Source organism: Harpia harpyja, chromosome 16 (assembly GCF_026419915.1).
Source record: "Harpia harpyja isolate bHarHar1 chromosome 16, bHarHar1 primary haplotype, whole genome shotgun sequence".
Classification (NCBI taxonomy): Eukaryota; Metazoa; Chordata; class Aves; order Accipitriformes; family Accipitridae; genus Harpia; species Harpia harpyja.
The window spans coordinates 25,217,082-25,241,536 of record NC_068955.1 but is presented as its reverse complement, the minus strand read 5'-3'; the positions used below and the strand labels follow the sequence as shown (position 1 = coordinate 25,241,536).

The following is a 24,455-nucleotide window of genomic DNA, read 5'->3' as shown; positions in this document are numbered from 1 at the left end:
AAGAAGTGAAATGAAAAAAATACTGACACATGACAAGCACAAAACTAAATAACTGCCAGAAACAGCTGAAAGCAAATAACTATAATTTGACATATAGTTTCCGTACAAAACACATTTTTGATGTAGGAATCTGCTCAAATGTTCAGCCCTCGCCCCCAACTTCCAGATAAATAGTAATGTTTATTTTAATCTCAATTAGTCACAAAAGTCTTGCATTTAATGTGATACCAGTTTCTGTCATTAATATATTTGTCTGAGTTTACACTGAGTCCTACTGTCTTAGATAGAGTCCTTTAAAAAGGAATTAGCATGACCTGTCTTTTAACCTTTCCCCTGCAACTTCTTATTCTGTGCTTAAACTTCCTTTAAAGCATTGGTTTGCCAAAGGGTAGTTGACATGACCACTTGATCACCAATGGGATTTTTATATTTTTTTGTATAAGCAATATCAATCACTAAGTAAAAATATGCCACAGTATGTTTTCATAGCAAAACAGGTTGATCCAATATTACAGATATTAAATTACACTTCAGCAATTTCTGAAGTCTAAGATTATTTGGTAGTAATACTATGAAAGGCTTTGTTAGCTGGAGTTTTAAACTGTATCCCTCGTGAGTCATGGGGGATTAGTACTGAAAATAAGAGATACTAAAATATGAATTATATAATGTCTACATCCTTAGCTGGGAGTTACAGGAACTGAACATACTTCCTATATCAGTGCCAGTTTTTAGGGTGAGAAGTCAATGATAGCAGAAATATTTTTTTTTTTTTCTCTTCTGGCTTCATTTTTACCTTAGCATGGAGCATCTGACAGTGGCATTTACCACTGCAGAGCTGAAGTTTCTAGCTTGTGAAAAGCCTCAAACATAAACAAACTGGTGGTCTATTTAGCAGCCTTGGTTTGTAAATGTGCAGAATTTTGTAAACCAGCAATACATTTACCTATCTAAATGATACTTGCTTTTAAAACAGAGATTAGTAATAGTAGTTTCCACTTACATAGCACTTTTTCATTTCTCTAGCACTGTTTTAAAGTGATTGAATAATTTGTGTTTCTCTACACATAATAATCCTGCAAGGCAGACTCAGAAAATACCTGTAGCAAAGAAGAACTTGTCCATGCATGAAAAGCAAAATAATAAAAAAAAAAGAAGATAAAAAGCTCCAGAAAATTAGTCTGCTTCAAAAAGCTATTAAATTGTTCCTATCCCTGAAGCTTTACAAATGTGCTAATTGTTGTGTTCTGGTCATGTAATATCTTTCTGCATGAAGTTAAGGTGCTTTCCTGTTGCCGAAGCCCGTGTGCCGTCTGGGGGAGGGACTGGTGGGCAATGTAACACGGGGTAATGAATCTTCCCTTCGGGCAGCACGTGCTTCAGGTCCGAACGCCCAGAACTGCTTCACAGATGTGCTGGGCTGCCTAGCAATGGAAATTTTCTAATTCTAGCTGACCTAAAAAAGTAAATAGACTACAGAGCATAGGGCTACTCCCAGTATAAAACAACAATACTCCCCCAGCTAACGTTTACATTTTGCCCCCCTTCGCGCTCCTCCTTCATAACCAGCGACTTGCCAAACCTGTGACACTGGTCTCTTGAAACAGAGGCATTCAGGGACATATTGTATGGGTGGTTGGCATTGTGTAGTCGAATGTAAAACAATACAGCTCACGCTGTCTCAGTGCTTTCTACAGCAGTAATACTGCATGCCTTGGAGACATGCTCTAGGTAGACACATTGGCCATTATCAGTAACTCATATGCAGTCATAAGTAGTGTGTGCATTTGCATGTATAGTTACGTATTGTGTTCGTACACACAACTTCTGCAACTGATGTGTAGGAGGAAATCAGCATTGTCAATGCATACAAAATCTAGCAAAACCGCTGAGGCAGCATTGGGGCAGCCCAGAGCTGGACTGGTCCAGAGTCTCAGAGCAGCTCCCATCTTCTCCTGTTCTTCTTAGGAGAGCACTTCATTAAATTTCATAGGATCTAAAGAGACGAGATACTTGAAATCAATGGAAGCTTGTAGGCAATGTGTATTTTAGCAATAGCAACTGTTCAATTCAGAAGTGTGTTTGCATTTCTGTTGTCTCTCTTCTTTGAGTTGGCAAATCAGGCATTAAAATGCACTTGTAACGGAGACTTGCCAGTGCAAGTTACCTGTCTTGGAGCATAATCTTTCTGTCAAGTGTTGAAATCTATCTGGACAATTTTATCAAGAGGCAGAATACATTTTATCAGTCATTTGTGTTGATGCACACCCTCAGATAAAGTGGTGGGTTTTAAATGGGTCTATTAATGAGTTTTCTGTAATGTGACAAAATATTTAAACTGAGACAGAAACTTGAATAGATTACAGTGAACTTTAACAGATAGCTTTGGATGCGAACTCAAATATTGGTTAGTTTTCCAACTTAGCTGAAATTTTAGAGGCTGACAGTAACATTGTAGTATGTTGGACCTCCTAGAACAGATGCTTCTGTCTCTGCTATTTCTCCCTCCTCATTGCTTACATAGCTTTTGTTTATACACACAGTGTCTTGAACACTTTTCAAGCTTCCCAGTAGAGAGACCCAACTTGTTGTAGAGCAGTGCGGGCATCACCAGCAATTCTGGAACGTTTCCAGTGAGCCATCTGTGGTTTGATACAAAATCCATACTTTGTGGCATGTTGCAATGTCATTCAAAGAAAGAGGAGGTACAGTGGAATCACTGACTCAATGAGAAGCTTCATATAGTTGTAGGACTGAATTCCTCTCCTTGACCTTTTACACTCCAAGTTAAGAATTTAGTTTAAGCTAGTCATCCGGGTTTCCTGAATAATCAGCAGAGATGGGCAAGCACTTGCAAGGATGATTCATCTCATCCTAAGTATATAATATAGGTTAGACTGAATGGCTGACTTGTAGACAGCTGCAATTCAGGTTGAATGAATCCATCAGGGAAGAGAATGTGACATTAACGTTAGCATCCATCCGGACTATCCTGAGAGCCCTAGAATTACTCAGACTTGCATCATGGGTCCCACACTCCTCTTACGTAAGCTCAGGAAGGAGAAATTCAGCAAAAAGAACAGATCTACAGGAGAAATGTTAGTCTGCTTGCTTTGGACATAGACAATACCATGAGACTCCTGAACTACTGTTTGAATTTAGAACAGTATTTCCATTCAGCATTTAGACAATGTATTCCAATCTTAACTATAACATGCCTAGACAATATATCTCCTCCATCTTTCCCTTTCTTCACTCCATCTTCTCTTCAGCCGTTTGTCACTTAATTTCTTTCCCTATGCCTGTTCTCTTTCACTTGCCTTTCTCTACAATATTTTTTCAGTTAGAAGGAACAAAAAATAGCTTTGGCATTAATACAGTATTTATATATCATGGCATTTTTCCTTCTGCCTGGATATTTTATCTTTCACTTCTTCCTTTTTACCCACTTCGTGTATTCAAACTGTAAACTCTTCAGAACAGAGACAATATGTGCTTGATAAGAGCTGGATCAGTAAGGATTATGGTAGTATGCTATGTAAGTATTTAGTACAGTTCTAGTTGTAAGATTACCATGTATTTCTCTGAATTTTGGATCAGACAAGCAGTGAGCAGCTGTAGTCCTTGGATAGCCTATAACCATCACTGGTTAATCCAGCCCCCTTTATAGCATGGGGAGCTTCTTCATTATGCAGAGACTACAGTTATGATATAAAGCAGGTCTGCTACTTGTATGTGTGATTTAGAGCACTCTGTGGTGCCAAACACTTGGCATTCTCAAGCGTCAGAGAAGGTAAATCTTCCTGATATTTTTATATTTCCCTTGTGTCCCTTCACACGTAGCAAATCTTCTTTAACACATCTTGGAGTTTTTCTTTGGTATGAAAGAGTTTGTTCAGACAATTGTCTGTACTTTTCTTTCCTGTCACTGAAAAGTAGTGACTAATGCTGCACATCCAAAAACCCACCCATCTCTACTCACATGTTACTGGAACTTCTTCAGCCGTCTGAAATCCCCTAGGGATTCATTTTATACAAATATGTACAGAATTGGATTTTATTGGTACAGATATCTCTGAAAGACTTTCACTTTGCAACAGCCAGTGTTTAAATAAATCAAGTTTTAAATTCAGACTCAGGAATTCAGATTTTAAGTACTTTGCATAGTTTTCTGGTCAGAGAACAGAAACAGTACCATGTGGCATATCCAAACGAATCAGCACAGTTTGAATTGAATTCTCCTGGATATTATTATATCACTTCTGTAAAGCAGATACAATGAAAAGCTGCACTGAAGAGGCACATATTAAGATTCAGCATTCTGAAACATAAAACGGCTTTTACAAAATCTATCACAAAAGGAAGTGGGTTTATTAATGGTTCTTAATTTTGCCAGGCGTCTTTAAAGTCACTGTTTAAATAATCTCTTTGTAGTATTGGAAACCCAGAACAAAACATCACTGTCCTGCAAATGAGGTGAAAGTGAGAACTATCCTGGTTTTATTTTACATTCTGTGGGTGATGGAAAATAAGAGGTTTAGAATTGTGTTCAAGTATTTTAAGTATTATTAGTTATATATAAAAAATTATTTTCATATTAGCAACGTGTCCTTTAGCAGACAGACAGGGATATGTAGGTAGAAGTATATTTATCAGCTATTCTTAGTGGAAGCCTTCTCTCAACACCTGATGTTAACAATAACTAATTTTGATGGCTCAGATTATGCTTCAACTTAAAAAAAAGAAATAGGAAATGCATATGGTACATGTGCTTATTTTAACATGGGTTGATATAGTTGTGATTAGTTATAAGTCAATCACAGTTACCTGAAAAGTAGAACATTTTAGAATGCTCTTTTTAAAAGTCAAGTCTTTTGTCTTTATAATCAGTTTAGAAAATGTATCCATTGCTGTGATTTAAAAATGGTCATGTAGCATCTGTGAATATAGCAGAACAAGAAGAAACTGAGTTCATGTCCATTATACAGAAAAATAGTTACCAACAGGTTTGTCTCCTGAATTTGTTAAAATACTGAGGAAATTGTAATGTGAACAGGAATGTAAGAGATTCATAGTAAATGAGTTTTAAAATAGTTTGCCTCAGACTTAAATGCAGTTATGGGAGGATAGTTTGGCACCATTCCCTCCACAAGATAAATATTACAGGTTGTGAGATACACCATTCTCTCCACAAGATAAATATTATAGATTGTGAGACACTATCACTATTTGTGAACCAAATTTCAGGACTGTCATATGATTTCTGCCTGACGTGGGTCTAGGCCAGTTGGAATGACTTTTCTAGTCCTTGCTGTGAGAGTCTATAATGCCTTCAGTGGTAAAGGACTTATTATTTTGTCATTGAGAAGTGAACTTACATTAACTCAAAAGTATCTTTAGGTTTTGTGGCATTAATAAGAATTTTATATCTTTGCATAGCGATATTGTCAGATTTGTATGTGAGTTGTTACAAAGTTATGTCAACATAAGTGATGTGTCACTCCAGTAGACTACATGTCATATAAAAGATAATTCATTTCATCGTAATACACATATCTGGTGTCTCTCAGTTGGCAAACTTGGCAAGAGAAGAGGCCAAAACTTACAGTCACCTCCATGTCAAATATTTGAACAAACTCTTCTCTCTAGAAGAAATTTAGTTTCATAACTTCACATCTTTGTGTTTATATTAAGCACAAAGGCAGTAATTTGTTTTTGCCAAGAAGACCAGTTAGTTACTGTGCTTGATGATGACCTGTTAAGAAAGCAGTGAAGTCATTGACTGGCAAGGCTAAGATGCTCCTGAAATGTGTATCTCTTAAGGAGTCTGTAACCATTTGGCAGCTACCTCAGTCAGAAATGCAAGATGCAACCTGTGGGAACATCAGGTAAACCTGTTCATTCGGGACCTCTTTCACCACATAAACAGACATATTGCAATGGCCTTGAAGCCGTGGCTCAGGGCACTGCAGAGAATCAGTGCCATGTGTTGCCGTTGCGTTGAAGATATACCCAATGTCACTGGTGGGCTCAGCCACCACTATTAAATCCTTCGCCCGCTGCCCAAATACGAAGAGCAAAGCAGGTCCGGTGAAGGTAACCAGGGTCACCCACCAGTCCCGGTGAGCGCCACACAGATCCATAGTTACGAGGCAAGTCCACTGTCAAGCTGAGAAGTCAGGACAGCAGGTCAGGATCATACCCAGATCAGCAAGCTCTGTGGTCGGGCCCTGGAACAGCGATAGCGCAGGAAGATGGCCAGGGCCCGAGCAGAGTCCAGCTCCCCACCAAAGCGGGGAGCACCTGGCAGAGCTTTGCCAGCTCCTTGCACAGCTCTTTCTCACCTGGCAGCCCAGTTTGGGGGTGCACAGCTGCACTGTATCACAGCTGGCCACGACCACTGGCAGCTAAAGCCTCCCATTTGGGACTATCGTCTTCACTGCAAAGGTAAAGAGGCAGCTCAGTGGCTGTGGAGTAATTTGGCATCCCTCCACCGGCTCCCTCTTTTCTTAAGATGCAAGTTGCTTGTTTTCTTCTCCAAAGGCCTCCATGTCCTTTTCCCCAGCCTGCCTGTGAGATCTTATTCATTATCAAGAAACCTATTTCCAGTCAGGTAATGGTGACCATCACTTGACAGTTTGATAGTTTTCAAGCAAGTAACGGGGTTCTTCGCTCTAAGAGGAGGTTTTATAAAGCTGCATTGCTAATCTCCTGCTGATTTCTCCTTAAAACCCACCTTTTTCATTATACTTACAAAAATGCTGAAGTCTTTTCCTAGGTACTATGATAAGAGAAATAATTACTAGTAATTATAAATGAGGTAATAATAAAAAGACATAAAAGGGAAAACATAATGCAAGGGGTGCATTATGGGCATCATAAGCAGAAGAAGAAACAGTAACAGGAACTCAGCCTCTGTACCACAGACTGTTCCTGCTCTCTCTTGTGTGGGCTTTATGGAATGGCAAGAGTTCTGTCTGCTTCAAAGAGAAATAAGTAGGATATAAAGCTCCCCAACTAGGAGTCTGCATCCTTCATTTTCCCAGCATTCCTAAAATTCTTCTCCCCACCCCCCTCTTCCCCTTAAACCAAATCCCTTCGGCTTTGGTGACTTCAGTCTTCATGGAGTTGTAGCAAATGGAACTAGAAGGGATCTAGAGAGGTCATTAACCCATCTCCCTGCCCCAAGGCAGGACTGCAGCCATAGTAGACTAATAAACAATTTTTTTTTTTTTTGGTCAAAGATCCAAATAAATAGAATTGTAAAGTTTTTTTTTAAAGTTTAATTTTGGGAAGTTTGGGCTCGGTTGTTAAAGCTTCATGTAACTGTTAGCAGAGTCACAAGGTTAACTTCAGTGGAATTACTTTAATATATATCAAATTAAGAATGAACTACCACCTCTTTTTTTATGAGAGTCAATGATTTTGCGTCACTTACGTTATTACATACTTGTTTGCTACAGTATTACATTTACAATAGCTACCAAAATACAATAATGATTTTGGAGTAATATGAAGAATTACTTTGGGTTTAGATTTTTGCTAATATATGTGTATCTGCTTATCATATTGTTGCTAAATATTTTTATACTTTTTATAGTTTAAAGCATTTTAACGGAATATGTGATTTTAGTAGCCCTCAGTTAATTTTATGAAATTTTGCTGTAGCTTGAGTGTCTTCCACCTCAATTATTTCTGAGTATTTTAGCCAGTGTACAAACAATCTGTACAGACACACGTTTCCTCGAATCTGAAAAGTAATTTTATGAACTGATTGTTGTTTCTAGCATGTAGGTGTAATACTGGATTTCACTAGTTGCCTCCACAATGCAGTGCCAGTAGATTCCTCAGAAGAATATGTGTAGCTTATGTGTATAGTTGTATAGTAATCAGTTCTTTAATGTTATCTCTAGTAGCTAGCTCTTTGTTTAACCTGTCATTGGTTACTTAGGTTCAGTCATACAATTTTTACTTCATTTTCAACCCCTTTTATAGTCAGTTAAAACCTGTGTACTGTTTCTATGCATTTTGTAACTGAGGTATAATCAACATCAAGAGAGATTGTTAGCAAAACTACTGGTCAATCCTCTTAAGACAAAAAAAGTCTTACATTGGAATGTCTGTTTTTTATAATAAATCTGTAAAACAATCCCCTTGATACAATAAGCTACACTGTCAAAAGCACTTGCTAGTATTTTTGTCTACTAGGGATGTTGTTGGTTTAAAAAAATGTTACACCCCAACCAAATGTACCAGCCCACTGGAAGTTCCTAGAATAGCCACGACTTGGATCTTTACATTCCAGTCTTACAAGGCAGACCAGTATCAGAAAACCATCAGTGCTGTATTTGGTCCTCAGTGCTAGGACTGGACTAGCTGATTGCTCGGTGCTGGGACTGGACTGATTGCTGGGTGTCCCTTCTGGCCTGTCATTTTACATATTCTTATCTTCCACCTCTACTTGCCCCCCACGCCCCCACCCCCATTGAGAACAAATAAAGTAATTAGAAGTTTTCTTCAGGCAGAGGGAGGAGCAGAGGCAAAGTATGTAATAAGTTTTGTCTGAACTGTTTTCCTTTCGTAATGCATGCCCTAAAGCTGTGTGCTTAGCTGGGTTCAGTGTAATTGTTCCTATCACCGCAAAGCCTTCAGGACCTGCCCGAAACAGAGCAGGGGGGAAGCACCAGCACTCACACCATGCCCCTTCCCTAGCTGTGCCTTGTGCACTAATAGCCTTCTTCCATAGCCAGTTATTTCTTAATCAAGTGAATGAAGCTTAGAGTCTGATTCCGAAGATCCTACGTTTAAACCTTTCTGACAGCCTGCATGGGTGAAAATAATGTGAGATCATGTAATTAAACACACTATAATAATGCAGATACACAATTAACTTTGCACAAAGGAAGTTTACTCCACCATTCCCTAGCTTTTACACTGACAAACTTTACCTTTCTTTGGTACCTGCTTTAAGAAATTATCACAAGGAGGGCGATTATAGGATCCTATTTTCACTTGCATATTTGCTTTTGCCAGACTATGACCGTTTTGCCTTAAAATATTGTTGCCCTACCAGCTTGCTGTAGGCTACAGGAAGTTTTATGTTTACCCACACGCTGGAATATATTAGTGAAAATCTTCAATTATTTAAAAGAACAAATGAAAATACGCAATTTTATGTCTACCGTTTATGCCAGGGATGTGTTTTGGCTGTCCTGTGAAAATCCACCTCTTTGGCCCAGGCACACTCGGTACTGCGTATTCAGCTCGACCCTTTTCCAGGGATGTACCTGCTTTTCTGAGCAGGAGGTGAGCTGCCAGGCAGGCAGGGGACACCGGGGCAGAGGAGAGGGGCAGGGGCACGACGGGGGACGGAAAGCAGCGCCAGCAGGAGAAAGAAGGGCAGCTCCAGAGCTACAGGTGGGAAGAGGAGGAGGACAAAATAGGGGATGAGGAAGAGAAGGGGCTGAGGCAAGGAAGGGTGGCCTGGTGCCGAATTTGGACCTAGGCATTAGGAAGAGGAGCAGGGGATGGAATATGGGCAGAAATGGGCAAGAGAAGCCCAGAACTGGCAGGAGCAGGAATGAAGAGCTCGGAAGCAGAAAGCTGAGACTGACTGGGGCAGAGGCTGGGGAGTGCCGATAACCGGAGAAGAGGCGTTTTTGTCATGAAGACCAGTTGCAGGATGGGAGGCCTGGGCAACGAGGACTGGGATTGCCGATGTGAGCAAAATCAGCCTGATTCTTATCAGACTGATAAGAGAAAAAGAGATTGAAAGGGGTGGAGGTCACAGCCTCAGAAATAGCAGAGAAGTCTGTCCACCAGAAAACATTTTGTCCTAAACTGGGACTTTAAATGCGATTGTTTCTCTGTGGTCAGCAAATATCTGTGAAAATGTCTGATCATTCTGTAATGCTGGTGTTCAAAAAGGATCACAGCCTATTCATGCTATCACTTACTGCCTTAGTTCAAGTGACCGCAATGTCCCTATTGGTGCCAAAAATAAAGGCCTGTTTAACCTGTGGATGTCTCTATAATGCCATACAATGAATTTGCAGTTTGTTTGTGGTTTAAAATTTAGAGTATTTTTTGATGGTGTTAAAATATTTAATAGGATTAATATTGCAGCCCTGTTTATATTTTTAAGCTGCGCACAGAAATTATAAGGAATGATATTTTGAAATGCCTATTCAGACTTTATTCAGAGGTAGCATGTGTGTGTGCTATGATTCAGGTCTTAATGGCAGGATAACATTCAGTTATTTTTCAGAGGACTCTAGTGTTGCCTATTGTTCAGAATACATCTGATCTGAGGATCAATGTGGCATACGCAGTGAAATACGCTTTCCTGGAAATATGCAATTTGTTGTAATGTTTGAAAGTTGGGATTGTAGAGAGGGCAAGAATTGCAGGAGGGATGGTCTCATAATTAAGACAGTTGAAGGATATCATGGAAGGTATGGTGTGTCTCTGCCTATACCACTGAGCTTCCATGTGATCATATTGCTTCAACCTAGCATTTTTATTTCTGTACTCTCATTTTGTGTCTCTCGCTTTTTGAGTGCCTAACTTGGGGTTCTTGGAGAAATACTAAACACTCACAGCTGCAAATAAAGTTAGCATTTGATCATGTGAAATGCTGTATGATGCTAAACATTCTGGAAAAGCAAGTTCTAAATGCCTCAGATTGTGTTTCTGAAATCAGTAGATACCTTTTGCCATGTGTTTTATGTGCCTCAATTCTCTATGCCTAAAATGGAGGTAACTTTGCTGCCTTATCTCACAAGAATATTAGGAAAATAACACAGCTGGTGTTTGTGAAGTGTTCAAGTGCTATATACTGACATGTGCTATTGAAAAGCCATTCTGTCTTCAGAACAAGGTTTGAATAGTGTATAATAAATACTTCAGAAAAGTTCAGAGTAAACAGTTACAAGAAAACAAAATACTGAATAGCCAGTCACTAAATGAGCAGTGTGCATCCTCTTCACTGAATAAGATGGGGGAAGAAGAGTATATGTGTGTATAATGAAACACTGGATCATAACAAATACATCTGTAAAAGCCTGATTCAGTCCTACCATCCAATCTGAGGTTCTTTAATTTTTACTTTTCCTATCTGAGTCTTTCAAATTTATGAATATTTTTCTATCCATTTTCTGTTTATAATATATATTAGATAATGAACACAGCGTTGACTAAAAGGCTGTGTAAATATCAAAGTTGTTTTTTCTTTTGACCACACTTCAAGTCCAGGCCAGCGTGGAAGGGTTTACAGTTGTTCCCTATCTGTGATAGTAGTTACTCCCTGTGCAAGATGAGTTTGCTGAGTCTCGGTTCAGTTTGCTCTTCATCACCTTGCTCTGAATCCATTGGCAGACTTGGCAAAAGAGTCGGTAGTTGCAGGAAGAAGACAGCGGTACTACATCTCCCCTAGACGAAGCCACCTCTCCCCCTCCCTGGTGAGGGCAGAGAGATGCTGACAGTGAGTGGGAAATGGTTGGATTAGTTCACTTGTGTCTCCGCCTCCCACATACCAGATACCGTGTACCCTGCCAACAGTACTGTACACTTTTTTGGAAAGAAAATTTGACTGAAAGATCTGCCAAGTGCTCCCCTGCACTTCCCGGCTTTTCCTCATCCTTCGTTTTCCACTGGTTACAGCCCCCCTCATACAATCCAAGTTGTACATCGGCTCTTTCCTAGCAAACGTTTTTCTCAGCAGACAAACAAGATAGGCACGTGCCCTAGGTGGTATTGTGTCGATGTAGAAATGAGGCATCATGGACCACAGTTCACATCCACAGCCGTGCTTAACCTTCTTAGGAGTAAGGGAAGAACTGTAAGTGAAGGATACCAGACCACAGCACTGCTTTTAATACAGTGAAATGTAAGAGCTGCATAGTTAATAAATTGTGCTTCATAGGCAAAGTGCTACAAGTAAATACGCACATTTCTCCTATTTCAACACTGAGGTGTGTCATCTCACCCAGGGCACAGGCTTTCCTGCTTCACGTGCATTATTACTTTATGCATTTCCTTCCCTTGGAGAAGACAACAGCCCAGCACACGTTCTTCTCCCTGCACTGCCCGCAACCAGGAGCGGCCAGTGGTAGGAAGCACTTTGGAGCCCCTCTCAAGTTACACCTAATTGCACAATCTCAAAGCCAGCAATTAAGTGAACAGTCAGCCCACTGTAAATACAGATATTTCTTATGCTTTTTAATAGAATTCTTATCTTATCCTATAAAAGTTGCAATGATATTGAATAAAAGGCAGCGGTATTCACGTGTTGCGATAAAAGCAAAAACATAGCAAAAGCAGAAAATAAGGATAGTCCACACAGCCTCCTAATACAGTTTTTCAGCCATTACTGTTACCCTGTTCCCTTCAGAAGCGTGTGCATTTTAAAAGAAGAGCCACACGGTTTAGCCTTTGCCTACTAAATCTTTCAAGAAATATGCTCCTTCCACGATACCAGTTTCATAAATTATTGCACTGTGTAGAAGATGCTCAACTGTTTCATCTGACCGGCTTTCAGTACCTCACTGTGTCCAAAAGTGAGCCAGCAATTAACCAAGTAAAGCTTCCGTTTTACATTAATTTTCACCTTACTTTACAAAAGCTAAATGGTAGTGTCATGTCTTTTATATACCTCCAGTGTAAAAGACCCTCAGAGGGAGAGTTGAAATATTTTTGTCATAGTTGAAAAATAAGGTTTATTATGCAAGGACTGTGTGCTTGTGGACAACCATGTAGCCTGTGTCTCAGTTTCCTCATCTGTGAACTGGATGTAATGTTCCTACAACTCACAAGGGATGGCAAGGTTTGGTTAGCATATATGATTGCCTTATACAAATGCAACTACTGTCGCTGCTTGTTTTTATTAACAGCTATTGGTAGAATATGAAGAAGAAACATTTAGCAGAATAGTGCTAGAACCAGAGTGAGGCCTCTCCATCTTTTGACTATCACATCATTTATTTTCAGACTCTGCCACAAAGTATGCATGTTTGAAATAAAACTATACTTATATTGTAATGCCATAGAAATCAAAGGATTTGATGTAGGGGTTGACATACAGGCAAAACATTTGTTTTTAAAGGAAGAATGCCCATAGATATAATTAAATACCTTGAGCAAATTCGGATTTTGTTTAGAAAATTTTCATGAGGAAAAAATCTATTCAAATTGACAGAATCCAATGTACTGAAAACATGTAAAGCTGTTTTCAGGTCAGCCTAAAAGAGCGTCCGGGAAGTGTTTTATTTGTGTGAGTAAACATTGATCAGTCGGGAAAAAGACTGCATTTTGAAATACGCTATGGAAAATAAATTCTACTGCAATTATTCTTTTTTTTCCCTCCCTGTTTTTTCCTCTCTCTCTTTCTTCCCTCTCTCCCTGTCTCTCTCTCCCTCTCCCTCCTGAAAATCTCCTGCCACAGCGACTGCATTTGCCTCCAGACTTGTCAGACACAGTGAGCCGCACAAGCAAACAGGATCTGGCAGAATCCGCCAAACTGCTGAGCTCAGGATGTGGTGCTATGGCCATCGGCAAGAAGCACCTGGACTTCTAGTGATTTCTACTTAGCAGTTTCACTCAGATTTATATGACACTCTAATTATGAGTGTTAATGACTTATATAAATATTTTTCTTAATGATTTGACCCAGCAGTCTTTAAAAATACATGCTATCATATGGTGCCTTCTTTCTTTTTTTTTTTTTTTGTCCTGGTTTCTTTGTACTAATTTTGGGCTGTTTGGATTTTGCTTTTTGTTAAAGCTTCTGTTATGTTGGGTCCTGCCATTGTTCTGCTCGACTGGAAACGTACAGTATTTTGTTCCTTTCCTTAAAATATGAAAATTACTCTTACCCTTTCATTTCCAGATGGTTTTTTACAATAAAAATAAAGGAATATTTTTCCCAATGGAATGTTTATATACTTACATTTAATATTTTGTATGAATAATAAGTTAAGTTGGACGGTTTATTGAAATAAAGGAATGAAACTAACCATTAATTGTCACGTGTTATTCCAAAAGCAAACTACTCGGTTCTGGTTTTAAAAACATTACTTTTGTAATTGAAATACCATTCTTAAATTTCAGGAAATCTTTATATTAGTTTATTAAATTTATTTATTATTATTTACTAAATATGTAATAATAAATTTTAAATGTGTAAGATAGTTTTTACTCTAATATGCCAGTAATTAAGTATGGTTGTTTTTTGAATCAGAATATATTACAGATAATTACTTTGCCTTATGGCTTACTACATGCATTAAAATGCACTTGAATGGAATTTACTAACCAGAGAGAAAAGAATTGATTTCCTTATGTAGTTCAAAACAGTAATCCTAAACAATTGAAGTCAGCACTATGAAATTATGTCAACAGACATAATTCAAGATTGAAATTCAAACCGACAGCTACATTAATGCTGGAAAACCAGAAGAGTGCATTTGAGCTCGGGGAAGGGTATCACAGCATGCTGGTCTAAAGCAGGGCAGAATATACAAGTAATTCAGGCTTCTGTACCCTCAGATACACAATTTGTGAACTTGTAACTATTTTGTATGTATCTCTGTATATCTCATCAAACAAAAGAACGGTAAAGCAAAGCTGACCTGTAAATTAAAGTGGTTTGCATTCTTTCTTCTGAGGCTGACTTCCATTTTGAAAGGTAATATCTTCTTCTCCGCAGAACTTCCAAGCCACCCAGCTGTAAGATTGCATTACAGTTTCAAAATTTAGTCTTTATAATAGTGTATTACATGGCTGGAGTGAAATTGACTCTTCAAAGAACATGTTAATAGGATGCAATAATGGTAACTTATTTTGATGGGTTTGGAACCAAGAGTTGGTTAAGTGGTTTGCTTTTTTTTCCTGCAGACCAGGTTCTACTTTATTTTTTTCTTGACAACGCTGTGTAAAACAAAGACATAGCTTTTAAAACTGTCTAACTAATATGATGAATGTCAATCACTTAAAAAACTCCACTGTAGCATAAACACATACTGTATACAGCTTTTATTCTGAATTAGAATAATTGAATCAATGACAGTGATTTGCCAGGATGTCAAATCTATCCATCATATCCTGTCACTACCAGTTTATTTTTTGTGATCAAAATCAAAAAGACTAGTATTTTGTCATCAGCTATTTCATTAGTAGTAACAATCAGGTTTTCTCTTCTATATTTTTTAGATATGCCTGTTATATTTTTTATTTCTAAAGACACAAATCCTTTTTAAATCTTTTCAAAATAAAGTTTCAGAACTGAACTGTCAGTTTAATAAAGCAAAAAGACATCTACTTTCCTATGCCAATATATTTAAAATATTATCATTGATGTCTCAAACATTTTTTTCTCTTTTTGTATTATGTGTAACATTGAATGGAAGTTCTCATTAGTTACTTAATTGTGCCTTTTGAAAGCATGAAATAATTTAAATACTTAGGATAAAGTGATTTTTAACAAAGGTGAAATTTTACATAGTACGTCTTTTTAATGTAAATAACACAAAACACAGTATTTCTTTGTGAAATATAAAGTCACAAGACATATAAATTGTTGCCAACATACTTAAATAGGTCATTGACTTAGCATACAGGGGAGAAATATCATGAAAGTCACAGCTGATTTCTAGTTAATATATTAACTGAAATTGTTAGCGAGTAGTGTGTGTATTCCACATATGTATATGTGTATATGTGTGTCTTATGCATTTATAAGACTTCAATTTCAAAAACTTTGGTAGGTTAATATTAAAGCTGACAAATATTTTGAATAATAAAGGGAACTCCTTCTGCAAATCTGCATTAATTTTTTTTCTGAGTCACTAAACATGCTTTGTAAAATAAGTGTTAGAGTATACAGATGTACAGTGTTGTTTACCTGAGGCAAAAACATGGAGCAAAATTTCTTTTCTTTTCTTCCAAAATATTATATCAGTTACAACAACATATGACAGTGACTTGGCTAATCCAGTAAACTGATAAGTGAAATAATGCTATATATGTGCTACCTGATAGTATGTAGATATACAGTAGATATAGTGTTGATTTCATTTATTGCACCAGAAGCAATTTTGACTTGGGAAGTGGGAGAAGTGTTTACATGGTGATTTTCTGTGACTTTTCCCCATAACCACTCTGTGACTGTCAAGCTCCTGTGTACAAAACATCCTTCGGTTCTTTTTTCTCTTGATTTGAAGACAAATATTTAACTAAGGGGTGCAGCTCAGGTAATCGAAGAATGGGTGCAGCCTCTTTTGTTGCAACGTGCTACCAGCTTCTTTTTGCATCTTCAGAGCCCCCTTGTTGGCTTGGATGGAAAATCTGTGTGATCCTTCCTTGTGCTCAGAGGGCTCTTTTCTGCAGAGATTGCAGTATGAGGTTTTTTTGTTTGTTGCAGTTTTTTAAGCAGAACTTCCTACTTTTTAGCAGGCAACAAACTGAAACCACCAAACTCAGCAGGGAAACAATAGATTCATCCCAGTGAAGACGTTCCCAATTCGGCAGGAGAACCTGATCTTTACAGAATTGTGACACACAGTCAAGAAAGTAGTAATGAAATTTAAAACGTTGTGTCTTCAATATGTCAAATAAGAATTCTTTATATAATTTCTGTTGTGTTGAGGTTTTCACAATATAGGTATTTGGAACATAAGAATATTATGATAGATTAAGTCTCTTTCTATGTTTGTAAAGAATTTTCAAAAGCAATTTCAGGGATGCAGCTGAATTCAATTTTCTGTAACAGTAGCTACAAGCATCTGAAAGTGGGCATTCAGCTACTTCAGATTTGATACATATGGTAGCACGCCACTGGTTTCATCTTTAAATTTAATACAGAATAGTGATGTTGTTCCAAACACAGCTTTTGGAAAAGTGCAGAAGTCTAACTTAGAAAAATCCTTTACTATGCCAATATTGGAAACTGAGCTGTTAATCAAGTTCTTCTGAAACTACAAGGTTGTAACACATCCCTTTAAAAATGTATGTATATTACAAGTATTACACACACAAACACACGCACACATATTAAACCAGTATTTCTCCAGAATCATGTAGTAGAAATTTAATAAAGTGTTCTTTTGCCTGTGCTGGAGAAATGTCATCCATAACTACAGAGCACTACAGAAATAGGAAAGAAGATGCTTCTATGCCTTTAAGAGGTGGTGGAAGCAAGTACTATCCCCCATAACATCTCTTGGGGTTTTTATTTTCTCTTGTGAGCTACCTGAATGCAAGGCCTACATTTCTTTTTTTAATCACACCGAGCACATGATGGTGCTTATTCAATAATAAATGTACCTGTGTAGAAAAAAGAATGAAAGTGAATCCTCTTCATCTTAAGAAAAAAGGCAGCTTGAATGGAGGAAAAAACAGAAAACAAAAATTCCACCACAATTTTTTTTCAGTTTCTAGTCTAATATAAGCAAATGTTAGGCTCTTTTTTTTTTTCCAGGAATGGATCATTAATACAGTGGATGCCTACATGTGTATTTACACATCTGAATAGATAGATTTTTCAGGAGTGTTGAGCATCAGGCATCCCAGAGCATCTGCTGAAAACTTGGCTGCTTATTTAAACTCTGCCTTTAAACAATTTTTAAAGTTATTAGGCACATCGAACTAATTTACAGACCTTCTGTTCATATCAAAAGGAAGACATCTTTTGTGCTTTTTACATTTTCTTGCATGTGGATTTTCTGGTGCTGTAGAGCTTAATCTAAAAAATCTTCCAGAGAAGTCAGTGATAGTTTAGACCAGGAGCAAGCTGGTAGGATTAGATCCAGCGGATCTTCCTTAAAATGTTAGCGGATCTAGAGAATTTGTAGTTCCATATTCCTCTATTAAAAAATGTATTTTAATGTCTTCTGGCATTGAAGGTAAATGTTAAATCCAAAATGTAGCAAGAATTTAAAAAAAAAAAAGTCTTCGCTCTGTGCTGGCAGAGTTTGAGTCTGAATGTTCATGCCCTCAGAATGCTCTCAGCAGTTACAGCGTCAGAGGTATTCTCTGAAAAGTCTTGAAACGGGTGAATTTTGGTGTACTTTCAGATACTTTTTTTGGAGTCAGGTTGGAGCAAACGCACTAAAGAAAGCTCTTGCTGAAATTTCATGGGGCTAGACTTACAGAACAGAAATGAGGTCTGGTTTGGGTTTAGACATGAAGTCAAGCAGTTTTCAGTGCCAATATTTTGGGAAAGCATATTGTGCAGAGAAAAAGTTGTAAACTTGTTTCAAATATGTTGCTTGAGTGAGACTTTTCTGCAGTTCTTAGTACGTATTTATTTATATTATCAAAGTATCTCAGAGCTACTACTCACAGACCAGGACTGTTTTGTGCAGGGCATCATTCTTGGCCTGGGACTGGCACTGCTGCAAAACAAATTTGCCTTCCTGACCTATTTTAAATCAATAGGACAAGAATCGTTCTAGTAGGACTTGATGCCAGTTTTAGCTCTATTGTCTTCAGCTAGCAACCATAGCTGGAAACCGCAGCTCCGGCACCTGATTCCTGACCAGGGAAGTTTTAATGGGTCCATTTCCTCTCCAGGCACATTCAACATCTGTATGGATCCAGCAGATGAACTGGTCAGACAACAGACGTACATCTGCTATCCATCGTGTATAACGGAACTCCTGCCACCGGCATGGCCTTGCACTTGGAAAAGCTAAACTAATGAATAAAGCTGAACTCAGTCAAGACCAAATAGAGGGTGACAGGCGGAGGAAAGCGTTTGGAAGAATTCTCCAGCGTGGTGAAATTTCCATTTATGGTGCTTCACAGCCTACGTCCAGGATAGCTCAGCAATTTTGGAAAATTACTTGAGTGAGAAGGAGTTTGACAGTACACTCTTGGAGACAGTGAAGTAGCAAGTCCATCTGTGTGGGAGACAGAGCCTTCCCAGGAGCCACCTCAAAACTGGGGAGTTCTTCCCAACTAGCAAAGGGTCATAGATACAGATCTTCAAACATACACCATCAATACGCCAGCTTCAGACAAGCAAATAAAACTTTATCACAACAACACTGGGAAAGAGCATGGAAGCACAAGCGGTATGGTAGGTAGGCACAATTACTTCATGCCTGATGGAGAGTACAGCAGATAGGCACAGTAAGAGAATATATGCAAGGGAGCAGAACACAGGGTTCGTTATGCAGTCCGTGCCTATAGAAGGCTCTATGAAGTTTTAAATATGTCCTTGCCCAAACAGGTGTAGATCAACAACAGTTCATGCAGAGCAACTGAATCATAACTCAGAAAATCATCAGACCCAACAGAAGCTTAGTTTAAGTAAGAATCGAAGGGTTTGAATCCATATTTTGCAAAGTAACAGTGTTGACTTAAATTCAGAGAAATCAAAGTGGACAACTTGCTTCTTTAAAAGCAAAAAAATTATAAAATTTAAATGACTGGATTTTGTTTAATCCAGTCTGACAGAGGGAGTTTTAAAAATAAATAAACCCTCCCCTGCAGTATTTGAAACACAAAGCTGCAGACTACAGACTCTGAATCTGAATCCGAATCCAACTTTGCAGAGAGAAATGTAAAGGGTAAAACATAAACAGTGACAGGGAGAAATATAAATTTTCTTTGCTTGTAAGAAGTTAACACATTTATTGTAATAACCTGAAGGTGTTTGTTTGCTGTATGCAGTTCCATATAAATCAGAGTCCTTCTGTTGCCCTATATGTAATTTCTATGGAATAACTGTTCATAAACTACTCAGAATCCATCAGGCCTGACCTGAAGGAGGTTATCTGTGAATCTACAAACTCCTCTGGTGCAGCTGGAAAAGCTCGTATGTCCCAGGAGAGGCAGAACTGCAGTTCGCAACCCTCACCGATTTTAGCTGCTGGAGCGTACGTGAGGTCTGTCAGGTGCCTGGAGGCAATTGCAACCTCTGCTGGAGGATTTCATGCAACTTAGAGCTCCTGTCAGGCACCTGAAGGTAACAAGGATCCTCCTGGGTCACTCACAAAACCTCTTCTCACCATCTGACCCAGCTGCAATTCGACTTGGGAGGTCAGGCTCCAGCGCCCAAGAAACAATCAACCTCTACCAGCCCAGCAAAAACAGTATCGTGGTCCTTTGTGGGGGCAAAGCAGCTCCAGCACACAGCCCACCGGCATCAGGCACGTGTTTTCACCTTCACCCCCTTCAAAATCGCCATCGTCTCACCAGGGATGTTACCTGGTGGGATATTACCTAGGGCGAGGAAGGGAACGGTGCGGAAGGCCCTGAAAGTCTCTGTGTTAAAACATAGTCATCAGAGATTCACAATGAAACTTAAGGGAAAGCAGGTTTCATGGGGACTTTTCTCTAAAGGGCCATCTTCAAAAGAAACAACAGGGATTCTGGCAGCTGGAGGTTTCATGAAAATCTGTCACATGTCAGCTGTACCTGTTAAAAGACTGATCAAATGGTTTAATTCCCTTGAGGTTTCATTTCTGCAGCACTTAGGAAAACGCCTTCCTCTTCCACACAATTTCTATTGAAAACTATCCTAAGCAAGCTACCCTAAGTAACTGTCTGCTGATACATGGGGTTTTTCGTTCTTTACATCTAAAAGAACATTAGGGGAGGAATTAATTTAGAATATGTTCTAAAGCAAGGAACTTGCCAACCTGGCTCCTATCCAAACTGTACTATATTTACTACCACACATCTCGTGCAGATTGCTCCATCCTCCGCTATTTTCTTTAAGAACTACTAAAAAGATAACATATGTGAGAGACTTGCCTATCATTCTCCAGCAGTAATCCAAAGGGAGCTATATCCCATGCTTTATTTTCCGCCCAAAGAGGAGGAACATTTCTTCTGCCTCTACCATGCCAGGCAGGGCAGGGGCTTCAGGGGTCCCTGCACTCTTCAGCCAGAGACATGCTCCTGCAGCTGCCTTCTCTCCACAGCAAGACACATAAATACTCGCTGTCTGAACAAGACCAAAAAGCCATCACAGACTCTACTCTCACATCTGTAATTCATATGCCTGTTTCTAAGGGGGGGGGGGGGTGTTTGTATTTGGGTACTTGTAGGTGCCAATCACACTTTTGATTACAAACAGGGCTGCGGGAGATCATTAAGCAAACAGGTGTCTTGTCAAAGAAGAGTTACTTAAAAAGAAGATGTTACACCATTCCCAGAGCAGAAGAGCCTTATCAGCTGCACATGGAGCAATGCTCAACTGCTGAAGCTGAGGACAAGAGCAAATGGAAACGAACTGAAAAAAAAAGAAAAAAGAATGATACATATTCAGTTTTCCTAGTGCTGTTTATACCATGGAAATGCAGAACAAACTGAAACCTTAGCATAACTCTAAACCTGCACATATTACCCAGAGAAAATAAGATAATATATTTTAGTCAGTAATACCAGAAAAATCAATTAAAAAAAAAAGCCAGACACCTTTGGCCATGGAAAGTGAATGAAATAGGACTACCAATGGCTGGAAAGCCTGGGGGAGGCGATGTGTGTTATCAGTCCCAGGTTGTTCTTTGCAACTGCAATCTTGCCCCCAAAGATAAATCCCAGGCTGCCTAAAGTAAACCAGCCTACAGGGGCATTTTGCTCACTTTGTAAATAAAAACCTAACTAAAAAGAAGTGGTGAAATCCCCTTTCTGTGTTACAGCCTGGGTGAGAAAGCAGCTCTTTCCTGCCTCCTGGAGCAGGGCACACACTGACTTGTGCTTACCTTTTAAAAATGATTAAACCCGGTATCTGCACGGTGCGAGGCAGTTCCAACACGTATGTCACCGCGTGCATGTCTGCTTCACCATCAGCATGTATGGCTCATCATCTGTCTGCTCTGAACAATAACTGTTAGGTTAGCAGCCTTTTCACTTGTAAATGTAAATATTGTATCTAGAACACAATATTTGAAATACAAAATACAGTGTTATTAAGACAGCGCTCACACATCAATTCTTGTGTGACTATAATTTGTGAAATGCCTTAGGAGGGGCTTATAAATAAAGTATAAGGTGTTATTATGAAATACATTTTAACCAAATGCACAGAAATGTCTCTTTCCTGTTGAAATCAATAGCAAAACTCCCACTAATTTCAGTGGTAAAAAGCGGAGACCCTTGGAAATTGCTGTGCTACGCTGAGCAACGTATTACAGCAGATTTCAGTCTTCGTATATAATACAGCTCTAGAAGAAGAAAGGGGATGAAAATGGGTATTAGAGGCTGCTCAGAGCATGCTGAAGATTTTCATTTCCCACTTCCGTGGCTGGTAGCGGCGGCTGGCGAGGCAGCACATCCCCACGCAGCCGCACGCAACCCCCTCGCCCATTTGCAGCGGCGCTCCGAGCCCAGTTGGGCGCTGGGGCTGCTCCGGGGCCTCGCCTGGCCCCCAGCAAGCAACCAGGAGCTGGCACCGGTGCTCAGGCGTGGAAGCCCCTGCACGCTCGGCCCCGCGCCCCAACCCGCCCCGGGGAAAAGGCTCTTGACAGGGCTGTGGACGCGACGTGCGGTGCGAGGCTGCCCGTAACCTGCAGAGCCCCCGGCACGCGCGCCAGCAGCTCTTGAAGGCAAGCAACGCTCTGGGGACCGAATGCCCTAACTTCTTCCCGATGTGCAGCTGGCCAGGGACTTTTCCCTGGCGACCTCCTTCCACAGGGCACGATAACGAAGCAGCGAGCCAGAAATGTCTCCTCTCCACCACGGCTAGCTAGCCTGTCACCCAAATAAGCTCAAGGTCCGTCCGTGCATGCAACTGCTTTGTAGCATTGCTGTGACCGCAGAGGTGTGGGGCTGCGAAAGGCTGCAGCCCCGCAGCACGGCCTGCCCTGAAGAAGGCTTCAGAAGGGGTGTAGAGGGCTGGCGATGGCTCGATGGAGGCCACCAGCGGCTGGACCACAGGCGGTGGAGCTGCAAGGCCAGGAAAACCCAGGAAGGGCAGGGAAGAGCTACGGGGAGCTGCCTCTGTCCGCGTATCGGCACCTGCAGAAACAGCAACCACGGCACAAAAGCTCTCGGGGGAGGAAGGGATGGGAAGCTCATTTCCATTTCTGTTTGAGCAGAAGTTGGCATTTAGATAACAAACTACATTAGTAGGTATAAACATGCTAAGTGGCTATATAAATGCTGGGTTTGTACATGTAATTAATTGTTCCCAGAATTGATTTAGCTATGCGAGAAGGGACCTGCCTATTGTGGTGTTTAATGCGATCTATCCGTATCCTATACATATATAATGTGCATGTGCATGTCTGATAAAAATATATATAAATAAATAAAAAATCCATGTTTCATTCATATTTGCCAATGGATGTCTTCCACGTAATTAAAACTACTTAATGCTGCTATAACGAATATACTTACAACTGACCAGTATAAATTAAAAAGAAAGATTTTAATCTAATGTTTTTGCACATTTTTGCTTGCTTTGGGCTCTTGGTTTTATTAACTATCGTCTCGTGCTTTGAGCAAAGCTGCTCTTTGTCCCTAAAGGATTTGGAGTTTACGTGCGTTTAATCTCGTCTGCAGCGTTGCGACTACCTCAGCACCACAACTCTGCTACTCCAAGTTTACAGTGAAGTGTTATCTGCAGTGACAAATATGCTGAAAGGAAAACATAACCAGCCTAGATAGTATCTTTGCTTTACAAAGGCTGCTTGTGATGCCTGTGCTTTGACTCAAAACTCCCTGCGCATTGGCTTTTTAATCATGAGATCCCTTTTTCAGCACAGCATCGCAAGTAACAACTGCACCACAATGAGCCAGCTTCATAGATATGGGAATGTTTAGATTTCCCTGCCAGTGACTAAAGGCCTTTAGCTTTCACTAGCCAGTCCCAGCTCACATTGTTGTTGCCTGTTGATTTGTCTTCTCTCATTATTCCTTGACATGCAGCTCTCCACCCACGCCCACACTAACAACCCTCACACAAAGCGCATTGAGGTATTAACCAGGTTACAAGTTCAATGGAAAATTACACTAAGATTGTGCTGTGTGGCAATATAAAGGGATGGTATTCACTCTCCCAAAGAGCCTGTTAAAAACACAGCTGTTTTTTTTCTTTTTAAGCATCCTAACAAAAACAATTTTTAAAAGTCAGGCACGTATATTTGTGTGTACGTGTCTATACGTACTTTATGTATAATTACGACAGATAGACGCAGGCGTGCATCGCGTCTCCGCTACTGACTGGCACGATGCAAACTCCCCGCTGGAAATTCTGCTGGATTCTGGAGTTCATTTAGAGCATCCCCAGAAACCCGAGCTAAATAAACAACCTCCTCCTGCTCTCAGCTGCAATTAGATACGTGAACCTATCTTCTTTTTGTTAGCCCAAATTACAGGCTGGTCGAAGGGCTGAAAGTCTATAAAAACGTTTCTTAAGAATCCCTCCTTATTGAAAACTGAAAATAAATTCAAAATAAAACTTAATGAGATTAACCTAACACAGTAACAAAATTTGCAACACCACA

At 39.6% G+C, this 24,455-nt stretch overlaps 1 protein-coding gene across 1 annotated transcript in view; it reads left to right on the top strand.

Moving 5' to 3' along the window:
- Nucleotides 1–14,011, top strand: part of ELP4 (elongator acetyltransferase complex subunit 4) — a 154,419-nt gene extending 140,408 nt beyond the window's left edge. Inside the window, exon 10 of the mRNA XM_052811628.1 lies at nucleotides 13,442–14,011. Coding sequence (XP_052667588.1) covers nucleotides 13,442–13,573 — 132 coding nt within the window. The 3' untranslated portion in view covers nucleotides 13,574–14,011. The remainder of the gene's footprint in view (nucleotides 1–13,441) is intronic.
- The last annotated feature ends 10,444 nt before the right edge of the window (nucleotides 14,012–24,455 follow it).